Source organism: Nesoenas mayeri (genome assembly GCF_963082525.1).
Source record: "Nesoenas mayeri genome assembly, chromosome: 1".
In the NCBI taxonomy this organism is placed as follows: domain Eukaryota; kingdom Metazoa; phylum Chordata; class Aves; order Columbiformes; family Columbidae; genus Nesoenas; species Nesoenas mayeri.
The window spans coordinates 4784082-4804779 of record NC_137541.1 but is presented as its reverse complement, the minus strand read 5'-3'; the positions used below and the strand labels follow the sequence as shown (position 1 = coordinate 4804779).

The 20698-nt window shown below is 42.3% G+C and overlaps 1 protein-coding gene across 1 annotated transcript in view; it reads left to right on the top strand.

Moving 5' to 3' along the window:
• Window positions 1-5339: 5339 nt before the first annotated feature.
• Window positions 5340-20698, top strand: part of PRKCQ (protein kinase C theta) — a 46683-nt gene continuing 31324 nt past the window's right edge. Inside the window, exons 1-9 of the mRNA XM_080363708.1 lie at window positions 5340-5427; window positions 6582-6707; window positions 12531-12730; window positions 14441-14501; window positions 16973-17135; window positions 17635-17666; window positions 17760-17845; window positions 19500-19629; window positions 20305-20414. Of these exons, the coding sequence (XP_080219834.1) occupies window positions 6590-6707; window positions 12531-12730; window positions 14441-14501; window positions 16973-17135; window positions 17635-17666; window positions 17760-17845; window positions 19500-19629; window positions 20305-20414 (900 nt within the window). The 5' untranslated portion in view covers window positions 5340-5427; window positions 6582-6589. The remainder of the gene's footprint in view (window positions 5428-6581; window positions 6708-12530; window positions 12731-14440; window positions 14502-16972; window positions 17136-17634; window positions 17667-17759; window positions 17846-19499; window positions 19630-20304; window positions 20415-20698) is intronic.

Genomic DNA, 20698 nt, shown 5'->3' with positions numbered 1-20698 from the left:
CCTGATTTTGACCATCTTTGGGGTAGACGTATTCACAGTGGGGAAACAGAAATTCCAGGATAGGATTGGTTTAACGTGTTTTAGATGTCTTCTTCAGGATGGAGTGATGTACACCCTACAAGTACTCTTTATCAGATATGGTGGGAGCTGGGGTGATATGTGTGCTGCCTATATTCATGTGAATTCACCCTTAATCTCTTCACTGACAGTGAGGCCACAATTTCCCAGTCCCTTTATTCCAAACAAAATGCAGTTGCTGCATGTCATCCCCCATGTCATCATTCCTGCTTAGTGCAGGCCCCTGTGGCCATGTTGGGACAGTTGAATCAGGGAATGGATGCAGCTACAAACTTGCTTGTCAAGTAAAGAAGAGAGGGAATGTTTTTAGAGAACTGTGTTCCCTGATCCCATACCATACACAGACACAACATTCCTGGAAGAGGTTGAGAACTTGAAGTTTGAGAGGGGGTGGAGAGCTGAACCATATCTTTGGACATAGCCTGCAGTTGTTTTGTGGAGACCTAAGGATAGCAAGGCATGAATTCCCTCTTTTTAAGACCCAGCTGTACATGTGTCTGCCAGAATTGTTGTAGATCCCATCCTAGAGTTCAAGGATGTATGCCATGACCACTAGCATTCCTAGCAGCAATTTTCTGCAATTTCCCCAGTAGGATGAATACTAACTCTTTAACAAACGTAAATCTGTTCACCTGTGTTAACTCCACTGCAGCTAAATAGCTTTACAAGATCTGAAGATAATCCTGAGGCTCCATTCTTGTGCACAACAAATGCAACAGGAAGAAAACACTCAAACACAGCAGATTCCAAACAGTCATGTTTGTAGGCTATATATAAAAGACAAGATCCTGTTACTGATAAATGTTACTTGCTCTAAATGTGGCGTCACAAGATGGCCCGGAGACTTTTAAAGAGAAATATCCATTCCAGTGCTTGCCATTGGCCCCAGAAAAGTCTGAAAGCCCCATTTCCACATGGCAGAAGAAATGCTTTTCCTGGCTCTGCTGTGTCTGCAAGTGACGGGGAAGGGTTTGCATGGACAGCATCACAGTATGTTTTGAAATCAAGTTGTCCCATGATGTTTTGGAAGGCTCTTTGGTTGCATGGAGTCTGGGGTTGTACCAATCCCACCAGAGACTGCTGGTCCTGCCTTTCCTTGTCCTCTCCCTCCACTGCCTTTGCAAAATGCTTCAAATGGGGTGAGTCCCTTTTATGAACTGGCTGGTTTGATATCCGTTGAAATAACAGGTGATATGGGTACCCAAAATGGAAGTCAGTTGAGAGTTATTTGGATTCCTGTTCCCTACCATATGGTCTGTGGGATATGAGGAGTCAGGGGGCAGAGGAAGGGATCTCAATCATCACTGTTGGCACTCAGTGTCACTCTCCAAGAACACCCTGAGGTGTGTTGGGTTATGCTCATGTGCAGTTATCCTTCAGCTGTATAAACAGATCTTAGCAAGGTCAGGACCTGTTTTTTTGGCTGGGTGGCACCTTTCAGGAGGTGAAGGCAAGTTCATACCCTTCAGCTATAACTCCTGGTTCCTTTCCCTCTTAGTGATGCTGATCCTCAGATTATTAACTCAATTTGTGTGCACAGCTTTGCCTCAAAAATTGAAGAGAGTTGGAAATATTCCCTCTGACCTCTAGAAAATGAGGGTTTAGGAAAGAAGCATCTCAAATCCAGAAATACTTCCCATCCCCTCTCAGCTGGACTTTATTCAGTAAACTGCCATCTTCACTGCATCATGCATCCATTTTCATTCAGCAAAACACAAAAACATAAATCCCACTAAAGGCAGCTGTCCTTAATGCAGTTCTTCCGCTGACTAGGAGAAGGAGCTCATTTCTTCCTCTGTCCTTAACCACAATTGATTAAGGATATTAAGGAGTTTATTACTTCCTAATGTCATCTGGGAATTATTTCCATACATTGCATTATTCTCCAGAGTGGGCAAATCACTTGCAAAGCAGGGTGCAGTACTGCCAAGCCCCAATTACACTGTATTTGGTGCTTTATTGGAGAAGTTGCAGGTGGCCCTTTATACACAGACACGTTTCATCCTTAGTTTTCAGATACCTTGTAGTATCCTTTCCACTGGGAAATTAAGCAGACACTTTCCATATCCATTGCAGCTGCTTCTAGTGTTAAATTAAACTGCTGCTATTACAGCGAGACATTGCTGGAGCTGAGTTGTGTTGTTCCTTAATTGTTTATGGCTGTGGATTCCAGCCAAGCAGCAGTCCTGTAGTGGCAAATGCTGGAGATACGACCTGGAAAACAGATGTTTGGGCCAAAGCCAAGGTGGTTTCAGGAAAGACAGTGAGAGGGAAGCAGGAAACCAGTTATCTGTCTGATTTATTGGGCAGGGTGAAGAAATTCACCCCAGGGCAGAGTGTTCACACGAGACTGGTACAACAGTAAAGTCCAATTTTAGCTAGGTTTTAAACCAACCTTTGCAAGGCTTAGGTGGACAGCTGTTAATTTGCTAGTGCTAGCACTAGGTGTGCCAAACCTACATGCTTTGCAGCTGGGTAGAAAATTCTCACTTGTTTGCCAGTGGCTGGAGAACATCTCACACAACATACTGGTTTATGTGAAGTTCCAGCATAAGTCTTCTAGATCGGATACAATGGAGGGGACTCTTTTAAGTTTAATGGCTTGGGGAATCTCATCAATGCCGTATCTCTACAGTAGAGGTGCCCCATGTGAAGAGATCATCCTCAGGCATTCCCCTTTGCTCTCAAGGGAGACAAATGAGCTCAGCAGCACATGCTAGCAGTAGGGTCTGAAATAGGTCCAGCTCATGATCTAAGGGTGTCATTTTCTCCCTGTTCCTCTGTCAGGAGCCCGGGTAACTGCCTTACGTGGAGACACCGATGCTCTACGCATCTAGGGTTACATGATATCTGTCCCACCCATGTTTTCACAGAATCGCAGGCTGGCTGAGGTTGGAAGGGGCCTCTGGAGGTTATCTTGTCCAAGTCTCCTGTTCAAACATGTTCACCTTGAACCAGTTGCCCAGGACCGTGTCCAGACAACTTTTATTATGTCCAAGGACAGAGACTCCACAACCTTTCTACACAACCAGTCTAGAGCTTCCTCACAAGGGGAGCAGGAGGGCAGGGCTGAGCTCTTCTCTGTGGTGACCAGTGACAGAACCAGAGGGAATGGCAGGAAGATGTGCCAGGGGAGGTTTAGGTTGGACATGAGGAAAAAGTTCTTCACCCAGAGGGTGCTGGACACTAGAACAGGCTCCCCAGGGAAGTGTCACGGCCCCAAGCCTGACCATTCAAGAAGAGACTGGACAACACCTTCAGACACATGGTGTGAACTGTGGGGTTGTCCTGTGAGTTGGGGCAGGAGTTGGACTCAATGATCCTTGTGGGTCCCTTCCAAGTCAAGACATTCTTTTCTGGGAAACCTGTTCATGAAACGCTTAATTGCACAGAACCAAAATGGAATGTCATGTTGTGGTGGCGGAGGGGAGGTGAGGGGGTGTCCTGCTTAGTTTTTCTTAGTCTTGAATGACACTCTTTAGGGAGCCGATCCACAGATCTGAACAGGTATTTTGTAGCATGTCAAATGAGTGACTTTGGGAACAGTGATATTTGTATTTAGCAAGACAAGATGCTTTCACAGTTTTAACTATGTTGTAACTACATTTATTTAACTGAAATGTGCCAGGCTCAAACTTTTAGCCCTAATTTTGTTTCTTTAAACTTAAGCCAGTTAGTGTTACTACATATTGGTGCTGAGGAGTCATCAGAGAATGTTTGGCTTCCTTTAGCAGCACTGACGTTCTCAGATACATGGTGTGTTGGCTCATAATTCTGGCTAGCACCCTGAATTTTTCAAGCTGAGTTTCAAAAGTCCTGGTAGGGGAGCACTTACAGCCCTCCCTGCACCTCCTCCTCCTCCTGTCTGTGGAACAATAGGTTCTTAAAGCCAAAGGTATGGGAACTGGGGATTTGGAAGAGGATACATAATCTTCTCTTGCCCATCCGTCACCAGAAGAATTAATGGAATATGGTAGAGGCAGAGAGAACACATCTTCTTTCACACAAGGGTCCTGATGCAGATGTTTTGACAGCTGGCCTTAGTCTTTGGGTCTTGTTAGCTTTCCATACTGATGCTACATTGCACAGACAGAACATGCAACTACTCAGATTCCACTCCTGCTGTCAGAGACACTTTGGTTTGTTTTTCCTTTTGTCTTTAGACTCAGCAGGCTCCTTATTTTTTTTAAACAAAGGAAATGTCTAAACAAACAGAAGGAAGAAATATATATGCATATATATTTTCCTGTTAAAGAGATTTTTCCTACCTAATTTGACCAGATTTCTCTGCTTCCATCAGTCCAGGCAGATATTTCAGCCTTTTTGTGCCATGGACCACTCATAGACCATTCACTGTACTGTTGTCCAGTGCCACAAATGCCTGTCCTCAAAGAGCTATCTGTGCTTCAATATCTAAATGCAAGTGGCTTTCCAGAGCAAATTCATCGGACACTTGGCTATCGTGTATCTGAAACATCCTTTGGAGTGATGCCTCTCTCACCCAGAGAACAGGATTGTCCTAATCCCTATATCCAGTCCCAGGTGGTGCTTTGCCTTTCCCACCAGCTCTTGTAAAACTGCAGAAGTGCTGATGTTTATGCAGTTGAGGGCAATGCCACATGCAGAGGTCCCCAGACAGCCTTCAGAGGAGATCTGATAGCTGCTGGTGGCCCATGATCTGTGCTTTCCTAGGGATACACAGCAGACATGGGTCACAGGATTTCCATCCTATCCTGTTGTCCCCAGAAAGCTGATGGTTTTCTTATCTTTTAAGCACAGTATCTCTATCAGACAATAGCTACAGCTAGCTGCGTGGGCCGTCTGTTTGCAAAAGTAAGAGAAAGTGTTATAGTGTGAGTGCTCATTATTTGTGAGTATTCGGTCTAGAATAGCTGGTGTTGCAGTCCTACTGCTAATTGTAGCTGTTTATCTTCATTTTGTAAAACAGGAAGAAGGAGAAGATCTCGCCATCTCCAGGACACAAGCAAAACAACCTGCTGCGACCTGAACACATACTAACAAAAAGGTGTTCCGACTTTTACGGTTGCTCTAGATTTTTGCACAGGGGGGCTGATGGAAACTCATCACTCCACACTGCTGGGTAAGAGAGAAGACACTCAAGCAAGGGTCTATGTCTTGGTTTCTCAAGTTTTCCTCTCTACTTGATGGTCTTGCCTCCTGTCTTCTTAAACAGAGAGTCCAAGTTTTAAAACCAGCACAGCCAGAGGAGCAGTTATCCTCATCCTGTCAGCTGCGAAAATCCTTTCCATACTGTCCACAACTGAGATGAAAAGAGAAGCCCCTCTTGCCAGAGACTGAAGTTGTCTGTCAGGAAAATACCATTTATAGGTAAGAAGGTGCACTTCCCAGCAATTAATCTAGATCTTCTTCTGTGGAGGATAGAGAAGATGCTTTTGGGATGGAGCATTTTATGTAAAATAAAGAGAAAATGTGCAGAAGTCTGCATTCCACATCACACGTCATTCAAATTTTTGCTGTTGTATTTGAATAATATATTGTTGTCAATATAGTTGACAGGTATCAGTTGGAGATAGGGCTCAAGTCTTTTAACTTTGGTGGTCCAAGAGGCATATATCTGCAGCTGAGTTCAAAGTGCTTCTTGCTCCCCATTGACTACACAGGGAGCCGGGAACCACATGCTCAGAAGTTGACACAACAGTTGGGTGGTAAATCCCTGTCCTTCGGCCAAGGTGGCACAAGAATGGACATCAGCTACAATAGTTAAGAATTTTAACTTCTGGCTTCACTAGGTCTTCTCTGTGGAAGCTCTTTAAGAGTCTATAGAGAAGACCAGCCCAAAGTCTTTGTTGTGTTTCTTGGCATCGTGATTTTATCTGTTTCTGTTTTCAGCTGTGTAAAATTATCCTGAGATCCTTTTTTCTTTTTTCCTCCACTCCATACACAGTGTGGATCATATGATCTGAGTTTTCTCTTAATAGCTTCACTATGAATATGGGTCAGCACCCTGGCAGTTGAATGCTCGAGATCATTTCCATGCTGTATATAAATAGTACGCAGTTATTTCACAGTTTCATGTTCAGCTTGCAGGCTTCCAACAGCCTTGTATTCCCGAAACCCTTTCTATTCTCATAGCATTTGGGTTCTTGAACACATGGCTCAACATAAATTACAGCAGGGGCAATCCCCGCCAAGAAAGTCCCGATTTAGCATTTGTGTATTGTCCTTCTCATTCCCGACGGCTGGTGTCGAGTCACTAGTACTCGAAGCTGCTTTTACGGGTGTTTCCAGCCCTGTGATGAGTTCAGCTACACGTTTAAGCCAACAGCTGAGTTACGGTACCTTACGCACGTTAAATGGTCGGTCCATCATCTTGAGAGACAGTGGAGGAAGTCAGAGAGTCTCCAGTTGGATGGATAACTAACAGTTGGCGTTCCCCTGCCCGACGGAGATAAGAGGCTGGTTAAAAACCAAGGGAATTTTTAGACTCTTCCAAAATATCGCCTGTCTTTTGTTTGACACAGGACTTGTCATGTCTCCCTTTCTGCGTATTGGTTTATCCAACTACGACAGTGGCCCTTACCTGCCATCCCAGGGGGAGGTGATTAACCCTTACTGTGCTGTGATGGTGAAAGAAGCCGTGGAGTCAGGTAAGTGGGGAGTTGTTAAATATGCACGTGAGCTTTTATAAGTCATATATGCGCCTTACTGTGTCATTACTGGTGTGCAAGAAGCACACAGGTTCATGGGGGTTTGTAAAGTGATTTTTGTGTCTCAACACAGTGCGAGTTCGGGGTTGGCATGGCCTGCAAGACAATCTCATTTTAAGATGGTGCCTAACAAATCTATGTCTTCAATTTGAGATTATTACCAACTGAATTACAGGTCCCAGCATGTGACAGAGCAGATGAGCTGAACTGTATTTGGTTTCACTTTTCTATGAGCAGTTGTTGTCAGTGGGACTCCAGACAGATGAAATCCGGGCGTCCTAGAAATATCCTGGGAGGACTGTTTTTGTTTATCATTTATGTTTGAGGGACTTACACATCCAGCAACTTTCATTATTTAAAAAAATAAAGCTCTAAACCAGCCCTAGTCTTTGCAGGGAGAGTAAATTTCTCTGTGTGATTACTGTACCATGTAAAATATTTGAAAGTGAAACCTGCTGAACTGTTTTTTGTGCCTGAATATATGGACTGTTGCACAGTTTTCCTGACTGAACAACATTCATGAGTCCTCATTGGGAAAATGTTTCTTATATGCCTGATATATGAACATAGTCCCAGTGAGAGGATGAAAAGTTCTTCAATTCTGCTTTTCAAGAAGCATGAAGATTGAGACCTTCAGTGTTAGGGAATTCCTCATATTGGCTGTTATTTATCTTAAATATTTGATAAATTCCTAACTTGACTGCTGTGATTCTTCTAAAATTTAAGTCAACTCAAAATTTCTTTTTTTATAGCTTGAGAAACCCCATTATTCTAACCTCCAGAGAGTGTTAATGTAGTCTTTAAAGAATAGAATTTTAAAACAATTCATTATTTCACTCTTTGCCTGTTTATTTGGAGTTTGTTTGTTTGTTTAATTTTGTTTTGTTTTTAAAAAGAGTCAGAATTTATGACATTGAACTTTGTCTTGGCTTAAATTACACTTCAAATGATTCTGGCAGATATGTTACTGGTAAATTCAAAAGGAAAGAAAATACTACATTACAAGATATCCCTAAGATCTCACTTTTTACTGAAAATATGTCCTATTTCAGCTCTGTGCAAGGCTTGGCTGTTTACTTTAATGAGTCCTTTGAAAGCCATAACTCAGACTGAAGTCTCTGTTAGTTCAAAAGTGAATAAAATCAGTTTGGACAGAACAAACCTATATTTATTTGTATTATGCAAAGCTGAAGGCGTTTTCTGGCATCTAACGAACAAAAATGTACTAACTGTGCGGTATAATTTTTGTGCTCCTGAGGTCCATCATCGTAATCATAATAATGATAATGATATAATAATGATAATACCTTTACCAACAAGAAATTGAAAAGTGTGTTTGGGGGAATTTTTCTCCATTAGTGAGAACTGAATATAGGAAAAAATATGTCCATCTATTAGAAGATTTCTGTTTGCTGAGGTGCAATTGCGCTCATCCAGCCACTGTTCGGGGTATGGTGGGGAAGCCAGAGGGACTCCTCATCATGTCAGTGACAGCAGCAGGAACCTCCCAGGATGGATTCATCTCTGACTGCCCCCTTATAGTGGCTTAAATCACCCATGGGAGGTGTTAATCTGCAGCTAGTGGAGGTTGTTTAACTGTGTAGATAGCTAACTTTACCTTAAGGTGACTAAGAGAAGATGAGACCATGGTAGGACCCATCTCCCCTATCATTCCAATCTTCTGCAAGGATATTGATATCTGAGCAAGTCAGCTACCCTTGTGTTATAACCCAGGGATTTCCGCCGTGGGATTCACCTCATCTTGAGGAAGAAATCCATAATGGGTCTGATGAATCACACCCTAGGAAAGCCCAGTGCTCTCCACTGACTCCAAGGGCAGTTTAGACAGTCCGCTCAGACGTACACATCTGATGTTCAGTGAGATAAGCCTGACTCTAAAAGCCAGAAATGGTCTCAACATGACCATCTCAAGGAGCTGTTGTGCTCAAACAGGCTTAGAGAAGAGAAAAGGCAATGCAAGTCTCAGGACAAATATTAGCTGAGAATATTCAAAATAGTTGCATCCCTGCTTTTTTATTTATTTGATCACAGTTTTCTCTCCAAATCCCTGGTTTCACTAAGCACTTGCTACTCAATGGTTATGGGATTAAAAGAAAAATTATATTGATGTCCTGATGTACAAACTTTGGCTAAAGTGGTATGTTCGAGTAGCAGGAGTGAATCAGCTGCAGAGCTGTAAGAGATGCAAACAATCCTGACTCCCAGCCGTGGACTCTGACGCGTGGTTATTAAGATTTCTTCAGGGCAAACCTTTGCTATATAGCGGTGAGTGCAGAATGCAGGGCAGGACATGCCTAAACCCAGAACTGAATCCGGGATAGATCTAGTCCCAAATCCCTGCAATCTCTGTGCTGGAACCATTTTGATAGATGACTCTGCTCCCACTTTTGCGATGTCATATTATGGATCAGATATATACCATGTGTAGCATTAGCGAAGCATGAGAAAGTGGGCCTATTTTTTGGGTAGGAGGGTTCTTCTTTTTTTGCAAATGGAGCATCAGTAGGTGGTAGATATGTTTGGTTCCACCAAAAAGGGATCTTCAGTCTAACTTTGGGTTCATGCAAAAGGCTGTCCCTTGTCAGCCAGACATGATGTCCACTAGTCATTGGGACGGAGGGCTGCAGAGTTCTGGGGCTAATGCACATCATCTGTGGACACAAGGGTGTCACAGCAAGGGCATCCTAAGAAACTTCAGAAGCTCAAGAAAGATATTGGGCAACCTTTTCTTTTTTTTTTATTCCCATTTGTTCATTTTTTAAAAGGGATTCTGGTGGTTTTTTTATTATATAATCTTAAAACAAACAAACAAACAAACCCTCCATGTGGTTAGAAGTGTTTATTACTGAAGAGAAACCATTTCAGAGATCATAAGTGCCTCTGAGGTATAAAAAAATCTGCCCTTTAAAAACGGCTTCTGCCTTCACGAGCCACCCGGCCCGGTGCCATTTCACCACCTGCCTCGGTGACATTTGCTTTGTGAAAGATCCTGCTCCGTGTTTGAACTCAGCAAAGCCTCCAGGAAAAGTGCTCCCAGCTACAGTGGAAGCTGCTGCCTGGGAAGGACAGATGCTATTTTATTTTTCAGGAATACAGGGTTGGGTTAATCCCTGGCAGAATTCCACAGGTGTCAGCGGGGATGTGTGGGGGGTGACTGTCTGATCCCATATATTGGCCAGTTCATTCACATTGCAGGGTTTGTTTATTTAAGCTGTATGTTTTGGAGTGCGATGCAAACCAAAGCACTTATTTTGCAAGTGCTGTGTTTCACATCTGTGGAGTTTCACTGATGTAGCAGAGAAACAACAGTCCTTACTGAGATTTCTGTTTTCCGTGATGCTGGGAAGTTCATGTCTCATTTTCATGACTCTTTCCATCTGCTTTTGTTGAAAGAGTGCCTTGAATATGTATTTGCAAGCTTGATAGGAATGAATTAAGCCTACAGACAATGAGCTCAGTATATGATTGCCTAAATCTGCTCTTAATTGATAGAGACGGATTCACCTTAGTTTGAGGTGCTCTAAATTTTGGCGAAACTGAATTTGAACCTAAGATTTAGCTGCACAACCGCTTGTCATACGGGGCAGGACAAGGGTAAGAAGTGATTTTACGCTGAAGGAATGATCTCCACTCAGTTTTGCGACGTAGAGCGGTGCTGATGGTCAGAGCAGACTGCAGCTCGAATCAGTTTTACATGATTGAACCAAGTGCAAAACTGCTTCGTGAGAAGCAGGTTGTCAAGTGACATTTCAAAAAGTCAGTATGGGTGGCATGATCCTGCATGCCTCTCCTCAGGAAGCTGCTTTCTCAACCTGAATTTATCCAGTGAGTATAGTTTACATCAGTGGCTCTGGCAGTTGTTTCTCCTTTCATAGGAAACCAGTGTATGCAGTGGTAAAGGGAAATTTTTGTTATAATCTCACAGCCCTGATATTTGTTTTCTCCCCAATAAACTTTCATTTCCTGAGATGAATATTACACAACCAGGAATCACTGTTTCTTTTTTTTCTCCCGCCTCAAATAACTTTGGAGTTTGTTTACCGATTTTAATCCATCCTGAAGGTGTAGTACAGACCTCAGAAATCCCTGAGTTCCTGCTTGTGTAAGTCAAAGCTGAGCAGAGGACAGAAACCTGAATTAGTTCTCCAATCTCAGGGAAGGTTTTCTCCATCACATGTCCTGTTCCAGGCCATCAACTGTGTGTGCTTTTCCAGCTGGATAGGATGAGGGAAAGGCTGAGATTATTGGAAATAGGAGCAGGGTCTTTAGGACACAGGAGTCACAGGTCTGCTGATCACTCAACTGCTTTTTATTCTCTTATTTCACCAGCTTTGGCATTTTATGAGTTGAAAATTCACAGAGGGTAACTGTGACATAGAATTTGCCTTGAGTAAGCATCCAAAACTTTTATGTGGATATATGAAATCAAATAGGTTGCATGAGATAAATAAAGACAGCTGAGACTCTTTTGAGAGAGAAATAACTAAAGAGAGAACTCTCTTGGCAGCTAATGCTTGATCTCAGAGATACCCTTCATTGTTCCTTACTATGAAGTAAGAGGAGCCCTCAGCACAGGAAGCACATGGACCTGTTGAAGAGAGGCCAGAGGAGCCATAGAAATTATCAGAGGGGTGGAACAGGTCTGTTGGGATGACAGACTGAGAGAGTTGGGGTGTTCAGCCTGAAGAGCAGGCTCTGGGGAGACTTATTGTGGCCTTTCTGTACTTAAAAGGGGCCCCTAAGAAAGATGGGGACAGACTTTTTAGAAGGGCCTGTTGTGATAGGACAAGGAGTGATGGTTTTAAAGAAAAGGAGGGGAGATTCAGACCAGGCATGAGAAAGAAATGTTTTACACTGAGGGTGGTGAGAGCCTGGCCCAGGTTGCCCAGGGAGGTGGTGAATGAACCATCCCTGGAGACATCCCAGGCCAGGCTGGACAGGGCTCTGAGCAACCTGATCTGGTGAAGATGTCCCTGCTCATGGCAGGGGTGGCACCAGATGAGCTTTGAAGGTCCATTCAACCCAAACTATTCTATGACTCAATGATTCTATGAATTAATGAATGCAGAAGAGGTGCAGGAAAGTTTGTTAGGTTGAAAATTATGCATTGCTGTGTATATGATTACAGATCTGCCAGACAGTTCATGTATTAACATCCCTGAGTTAGCAGGGATGTTCTAACTGACCAGACGTGCTCCAGCAGAATCTAATCACAAAAGTGCATCCAGCTTTTGGGGTATTGAAGCAAACCTGTTTCATTTTGCATTGCCATGGGACAGATGATACATGTAGGTTGTCATCTATGAGAGGATTCACGTGATTACAAGTGGATATCCATTGTGTCAGTGTCTACATTGGAGGTCTGCTTCATAGAGTTAATAGAGTCAAGAGTGGAAATTTCCAAGGTAGATGTCTGTATTTGGTCAAATGAACCCATCCTAACTCCTTTGATTTATATTGATTACATTCTCTTCACTGGCTTTGAATGGAGTCAATGTTCAGACAGCTCAGATGTGGGCATACTACATTGTAGACACCTAAAGTTACATGAGATGAATCCCATCCCAGGTTTAACTTCACACAGCAACCTCCTAAGGCACTCTAACACCCCTTACACACTGTGCCAGGAGAGATACCTTAAAATGGGTAAATAACACAGACCTCTCTCAAGGGCTATAGAGTGGTGGCCTTAGTGCAGATGAGAATCAAGTCCAGTCAATCGAAACCACTTCTTGTTGACAGAAAATGGCCAAGTATATGTGCAGAAGAAGCCCACCATGTACCCACCCTGGAACAGCACTTTCGATGCCCACATCAACAATGGCAGGGTGATGCACATCGTCGTCAAGGACAAAAGTGCTGAAATGGTTTCGGAGACCACGGTGGAACTCAAGGTGCTGGCGGAGAGGTGCAAAAAGAGCAACGGGAAGACGGAGATATGGGTGAGCATCGTTACCTCCTCTTGCAGGATGTGATGGGGAGAAGCTGTGGGTTAGGAGAATGTCTTGTGTCTGTGCCAGGATGTGACTCTAACAAGCAGGGCAGCAGAAACTGGCTGCGATCCAAAGAACAATGGCTTAAGTCTAATTGGGCATGACCTGAAGGAAAGAATCACATGCATATCAGAAAAAGAAAAAAGCATGGCACATTTGTATTACCTGCTGCTGTTACGTTAGCAAGGATTCTGGTTCATGTGAGCCATGCCCATATATTAATCTTCACTTAGGAAACCCATTGGGGACAAATGGTAATATGAATTATTTTATGTGCTCTGGGGAATCAGCTTTAAAAATTTAATCTAATATCAAGTAGTTGATTCACAGCTGCCTGACTTGAGAGTTATGCCAGAGGAACTCCTTTAAAATCACTGAGTTATAGTGGAGTAAATTTGAAGTAACAGTCTTCCTAAGGATGCTAAATGTAAGGTTGTGTTCCCTGGTAGTCCAAGCAAGAATGTTCTTGATAGTAGTCTTTAACATGTAATATTCTGTAGCCATGTCATGAATAATAATAAAGTGGAAAGACATTTGGAAATAAGCTGATTTCCTGATTTTTTTAAATTTTGTTCTATTTCTCATGCCAGTTCTTGGGCTAAGCTACTTGAGATAAGCAGAGAGTAGAAAAGTCAAAAAGATCTTGGTCACTTAACAAACCTAAGAGCAAGATTAAGTTGAGATTTGCACATTTACCATATAACATGGAAAGAACTGAGGTACATAGGGGTGGAATTGTAAACGAAGAGGCTCTACTCAGTATCACTCGAACTTCAAAGGCACAGGAAGCAGTAGCTTGGTGGAGAGGAGAGGGAGCACATAGGCTGGGGTGCTGCTTTCTTGCAGCAAGGGTGACAGGACCAAGATAAGTGGAATTGCAGGACCCTAGTCCTGTTGTGTCCCAGCCTGGTAGCATCTCCTAAGATCATCTCTCGACTCACTTCCCAATTCAAGTCATGACCTAGAGAGCGTGGTCCCAGACATCCTGCAAGGGTCAAGAGGGGAGAGAATGAGATTTTTCTCACTTTCATGGGGATGGGAGGTGCTTCACCTGGAAGGTGAAGGTCACCTTGCTCAGGCTGTGCTGGAAGTGGATGGGGAAGGCACAATTGTAGTTCTCAAGCTGAAGAAATCCTTGAATGTAGGTCTCCTTTTCTGAGGCAAGTGGATCTGGATTTACAAAGGCACCTATGGATGGAGTTTCAGATATGTGGGAATTTCCGGGTGGGAAAGTCCAAAAAACACCCGAGTAGTCTTATAGAATCACTCCCATTGACTGTAATGGAAATTCAGACTTGCAGAACCAAGCTCTTAAAAGATTTCAGCGTCTTTTAAGTACTTGTCTAAGTTGGCTGGGATTTTTTCAACATACTCCCACTTCCTCCTTGCAAGATCCACTGGGAATGACAAGTTGTCTTCATAGATACTGATGATCCTGGGCTGGGGTCTAAAAACCTGCATAGAGCTTCTGTAATTTAGTTACATTTATCTCTTGTATCATCCGCACAGGTATGAGCAACCCAAAGATTTGCTTTCATTGGCATTCATGAATTCCCAGTGGGAAAAGGGGATAGCTTGAGTCATCTGAAATTATTGTTACTTCTTTGAATAACTGTTTAATGGTTGCACTTGTCTTTTCTTTTTCTTGTTTTCCACCAGCTAGAACTGAAACCTCAAGGCCGAATGCTGATGAATGCAAGATATTTCCTGGAAATAAGTGGTAAGTGATTTTGTTTGTTAATTGATAGATGTCATTTCTGGTTATATGGGGCAGACATGGTGTCTTCACTGAAACCAGTGCCTATGTTATCTTCGATTTATTCATAGGAACCTTCATAAGGGTTTGTCATGGTTTAACCTGAGCTAGCAATATAACCGCAATAGCCGCTTACTCACCCCCCTCCCCACCTCACAAATAGGGGAGAGAATCTAAAGGGAAGGGAGAAACTTGGACTGAGATAAACACAGTTTAATAAAATAACAAAATACTAATACACTACTAGTAAATATGTATATAAAATAGAAATATAATATAAAAGAAAAGATACTCAACGCAATTCTTCATGAACTCCATCCACACTGAGCAGCCAGTCCCAGGAAACAGCACCTGGTCCCAAAGCTGATCCTGGAGAGAGAAAAGAAGAAAAAAGGCAGAAAGTCCCAGAGACCTCTGCAAAAATGGCAGGATGGCAAAAAGCTGAACTAATGACATTCCCAAACAGAATTCCCCTGAACAGGTCTCTGAGAGCAAAGAGACCACAAGAGAGACTGGAAGATCCCGACTTTCTTCAAATATGAAGCATGATGCTAATGGGATGGAATTTTCTGATTGATCAGTCTGGATGTCATTCAAGTTCTACCCCATCCATCCCCCCTTCCTCGATGCCTCACACCTGTGGGCAGAGCTCAGAATGTCCTTGGCTCTCAGACCAGAGCAATTAAAAACATTAACTCTGTGCTGGGGTGTTATCTTCTTGTCTCAAACTAAGTCCAAATAATGTCAATGTTAGTTATGAAAAAGAAGGGTTTTTAACTACATGAAGAAAATTAACTCATTTTCAGTTAAACCAGCACAAGGTTTTAAATGAGCACTCCAGAAAAACAACTTTTATTGCATAGTGGGGGATGAAGATTGATTATTTCTCTGTGGTTTGTAAGGCAGATTTTTGTCCATTTTACCACCAAAATTGTAGATTTTCTCATTATGCTAAGTAAGACAGAATAGATACATAATGAGTCAGCTCACTCTGAAGTAATTCTACTTGTACATGTACATGCAACGTGTGCTGTGCTGTGCATTATAGTGCAGATGTAAAGATCGGGATACAATTTACAGTTGACAACACCTCTGTATACATGTTAGTTGGGCTTTTAAGATCAAGAGCAATCTAGGCAAAACAGGAAAAGAACCTAGAGAGTGATTCATCTGATCAAATGCATGTTTGTGCAGCAAGGTGGGCTGAGTCATTCACTGAGATCCATCATCTGCTCCAGCTTGATCTCCAGGGACATGCCAGCAGCTTAGTCACACTGAACAGGGGACATAAAACCATTATCATGTCTCCACTGGGAACAAAATCCCACCTGCAGAGTTTGATGTCCATGTGAAATGCATTTTGCTTTATTGAAGAAAACGTGCTGCGATACAATGCTCAGTCTTCTGTCTTTGATGCCAAAGTTCTCGCTGCCTTTCACAGATGTGGGGTGAAGCTCTAAGGTGTAGGTATCTAGAAGGACCTTCCATTTATAGAAACACAAAAGTACTGAAAGCAACTAATAGCATGTCCATACTGATATTTCCTTAATCCATTCCTGCCTTTATTATAGAATAGACTATTGTTGCCTCCTTGTACGTTGTAAGATATCAGCAAGGACAAAGCATAGAAAACACAAGCTGCGTATATATCGCAAATAGCAAGATCAGCATCAGATCACACAGGGGGCCAGTTTCCACAGAATACTTATATAACTTGCTATATTATGCATAAGTAAATCACACAGATTGAGAGTGAGGTATTGTGTGCACATCTAGATTTGTAGACACAAGTAACATATATAAGTGCCCACGTGCATGAGCATGTGCATGTGTAGTCAGAATTGGTTTGTTTGCTGTTCTAAAAAGTTTAAACATGAACTGTGAATAATGGTTTAGACACAGCAAACAGCAAATCAGTTGTTGGCATGAAAAAATAAGAAAAATAATATCCTAGGAACATATATATGTGCTTGCACACACACATGAACATGCACACAAAAAAGCTTCAATTAAATGCCCACATATATACGTATTTGTGTTTATGTGCACACATAATTATCATTTTTAATGTAATTTCTTATTTTTTTAAGGCATGGTTCTTCAGTGCTATACAAATTTAGAATTTTATGTTTAACTGCAAATTATTTATCCTTGGGAATTTTCTGGTCTATGTTTCAAAAGAGGTGTTATGAATATTCAAGGAAGATAAGAGTCCCAATTTTAAAGTCATTTTAGTGTCCCTGTAGGAATGATAGACAAAAAAAAAATCCAGAGAAGCCTTGTGTGGGTTTCATAAAACTGTATTTCTTAAAAATATTCATTCAAATGAGTAAATCATCAGCTTCAAGCACTTAGTATTTTGGCAGCTGCGTTTTCTCGAGGTGCCTCATCAAGGTAGGGTACCCTAATAAATCTTCTGTTCCCTTTCCCCCCAGATGCAAAGGACCTATCTGACTGTGAGAATGAAGGCTTCTTCTCCTTGCACCAGCGCAGGGGAGCCATCAAACAGGCCAAAATCCACAATGTCAAGTGTCATGAGTTCACGGCCACCTTCTTCCCACAACCCACCTTCTGCTCTGTCTGTCACGAGTTTGTATGGTAAATGAAAATAGATCTGCGCTTTTTCCCCGTTTAACTCTAGGGACCAGTTCTGCTGCTCCAGTGAATATCTGTGCTTCTGCTGTCAGTAAAGGCAGCAGGACTGGACCATTGGCATCTTACATGTAGAGTTATTGCACCACTTCAAGGATGTGGTTCGCAGTTGTAATTCCAACTGTGAAAATTCCCTTCATTTTTTAGTTTATTTTTTATGAATATTTTTGTCTTGGGCCAAATCCACAGATGTTTTCCATCAGCCAAGTTTGCTATTTGGATATTGTGAAATTTGGAATGTGAGTATGTGCTGAAAAGGCTGTGAAAACCAAAGAAAAACACTCCACAGTTATATTGAATAAAGATATTTAGATTAGAAAAGCACTATAAAGACTGTCAAGAAAACAAAGCTATTTTATTCTGTTTCTTTCATAAATGTTGCTGTCCTTTCTTCTGTGGAGGCTTTCAGAAAATTCAGAATTAACCATTTCTCTGTTTGTTTCAGGGGTCTGAATAAACAAGGCTATCAATGCAGACGTAAGAAAATTTTTGTTGTTGCTACTGTCATTTTTCACTTGATCTTTCCTTAAGGCATTATTTTTTAACACCATGTCATACTTGTTCTTTCAGAATGTAATGCTGCCATTCACAAGAAGTGCATTGATAAAGTAATAGCCAAATGTACAGGATCAGCAGTCAATAGCAGAGAAACAATGGTATGTATTATTATTTGACTGCTTCTAAAAAAACTGAGCATCATTCCGATCTCTCCTACATCACCGTGAAACAATTTCTGAGGTAGCAAAAGGTGCTATTGAACTAAAAGCAAAAAGTTCTATTGAACTAAGAGCTGTGTGATCTGATCTGCGCCTTTTGTTTTTCACGTTCCCAGTGGTTTCGTTACCTCCCACTTGCAATTTACTCAAATGCAGCCACTGACTAAGCAGTTGCTGAATCAGGACTGACATTTTTCTAATGTATTACGTGAAGCATTGCTCGGAGGTAAGTCATGGACATGAGGTGGAGATTTACTGGAGGAAGTTCTTCACTGTTGGATGCTAGGCAGGATGTCACACAATTTTTAGAGCAGTACTTTAACATCCCACTCTGTGTTATCTGAAATTTCCAAACAGTCAGTGGAAGATCTAGCATCTCCACTATTGTTTATTTTGCTTTTCTCATATCAGTTTATAATAAACCTTCCTTTTTGGTGGGCGAAAGTGAAACTTTAACTCTTAATAGGACTATCCCCTTTCTCTTAATTGTGTCCCACAGCTTCTGTTTGCTCCCAGTCCCACTCTGGCTCCTGTTCTCCTTTTACAGTCTTTAGAGATGAGATTCCTCTCACTTGCCTTCTTACATCTCCAGGGTAGATGTATCCAATCGTGTCATCATCTTTGATTCCCTGGATATTAACAGAAGAATAACACGATCTTTCAAGGAGCGGTTCATGGCAACATATATAGGCATTCATTTCAGTATGAGATTAAAATCATAGAATCACAGAATCACAGAATAGTTTGCGTTAGAAAGGACCTTCAAAGCTCATCCAGTCCACTCCCTGCCATGAGCAGGGACATCTTCACCCAGTTCAGGTTGCTCAGAGCCCCATCCAGCCTGGCCTGGGACGTCTCCAGGGATGGTTCATCCACCACCTCTCCGGGCAACCTGGGCCAGTGTTTCACCACCCTCACTGTAAGAAATTTCTTCATGTCTGGCCTGATTCTCCCCTCCTTTACTTTGAAACCTTCACTTCTTGTCCTATTGCAACAGGCCATGCTAAAATGTCTGTCCCCATGTTTCTTATCGGCTCCTTTTAAGCACTGAAAGGCCACTATAAGGTCTCCCCGGAGCTTCTCTTCTCCATGCTGAACACCCCAACTCTCTCAGCATGTCCTCATAGCAGAGCTTTTCCATCCCTCTGGTCACTTTTGTTGCCCTCTCTGGGCAACCTGGGACAGTGTTTCACCACCCTCAGTGTCAAAAATTTCTTCCCCATGTCCAGCCTGAATCTCACCTCTTTTAGTTTGAAACCATAGCCCCTTGGTTAATAATATTAGAAGTACTGCTGTTTTTCCATTGACCATTAAAGGACTCTGGGTGTCTAGCTGAGATGCAAACAACTCTCTGGTCAGATATTCAAGTCCAGGGATTACCTAATTGCCACTGAACTGCACAGACATTATAAATCAAAAGTTGGCTTTGTATATCTGAATGATAGTTATCAATAGTTTCTTCTTTATATTCATACCCAAGGATACAGGGGCAGTAGGCTTCCCATCTTCCATGGTACAAATCTGGGGGCTGTTGTTTTCCGTGCAGAGCTGAGATGGAGAGGAGTGAATTGCCAACATGACTTTTCTCTTGCAGTTCCACAAAGAGCGGTTCAAGATCGACATGCCTCACCGCTTCAAAGTCTACAACTACAAGAGCCCGACTTTCTGTGAGCACTGCGGCACTCTCCTCTGGGGCTTTGCACGGCAAGGACTGAAGTGTGATGGTGAGTTCCTGATGTCTGTGGCACTAGCTGAGCATGGGAGTGGGATGTTGTCTTTAGAGAGTTGCAATCTAAAGAGGCAAATCTCATTGATCACATTTGTCTGTGAGACCTGTATGAAATGGCATCCCAGGTGGTTGAATGGTTAAAGGGACTGTTCTTCAAGGAGAATCATTCTTCAAGGACACCACTGTCAGCATATAGAAAGATATGTGGTCTATGAGACTGAAGAGTCCATTCCAAGAGAGGCAAAGAATATCTCAGTGCCCACCTTTGATCTTCCCAAATGACTTCTGGTATTAACTTTCATACTCTATTTTCACTGTCAAACAGACCCAATCATCTTCATAATCCTATACTAACAAGGAGATTCTGTTCTGTGATTATGGTTTACCTATGAACTAACAGATGTGGAGTTTTGGTAGCCTGTCAGCAAAGGCTGACAGATGTGGCAATACGACCTTTTGCCCAGAAGAAGATATTAAAAAAACTTTGTTTTCATAGAGAACCAAAACCCTACCTGAGTGACATCTTATGAGACATAAACGGTGCCCAAGCTTTGAGCTGTTTATGCAGCTGATCTTCACCCTTGGCTCATGTTCCTGCCCAGCCTACTGTCAAACCCTCTACAGCGTATCTATTCTTTGTTCTCCTGACACCTCTTGTTCTTTCTTTCAGCATGTGGCATGAATGTCCATCACAAGTGCCAGACGAAAGTAGCAAACCTTTGTGGAGTCAACCAGAAACTAATGGCTGAAGCTCTGGCAATGATAGGGAGCACCCAGCAGGTAAATACTTCTAAGCTATGAGTGACCTGGAGAAAGGAGGATCGATTATTCAATGTTTGTTTCAGTGCAAGAAATAAAGGCATTGAGTACGGCACTGTGGGTAACAAGTTGAAAGCCAAGAATAGGAAATGAGACCTTCATGGAACAGGTAAACTCATCGCAGCAATTTGTGGAGGCCAATCGTTTTCATGGGTTCAAGTAACAATCGCCAGTGTTCATGGAGCAGAAATCCATTCAGGATTAATAGAATAATTAATTGTGTTAATAGAAAAGTACTGCCTTTG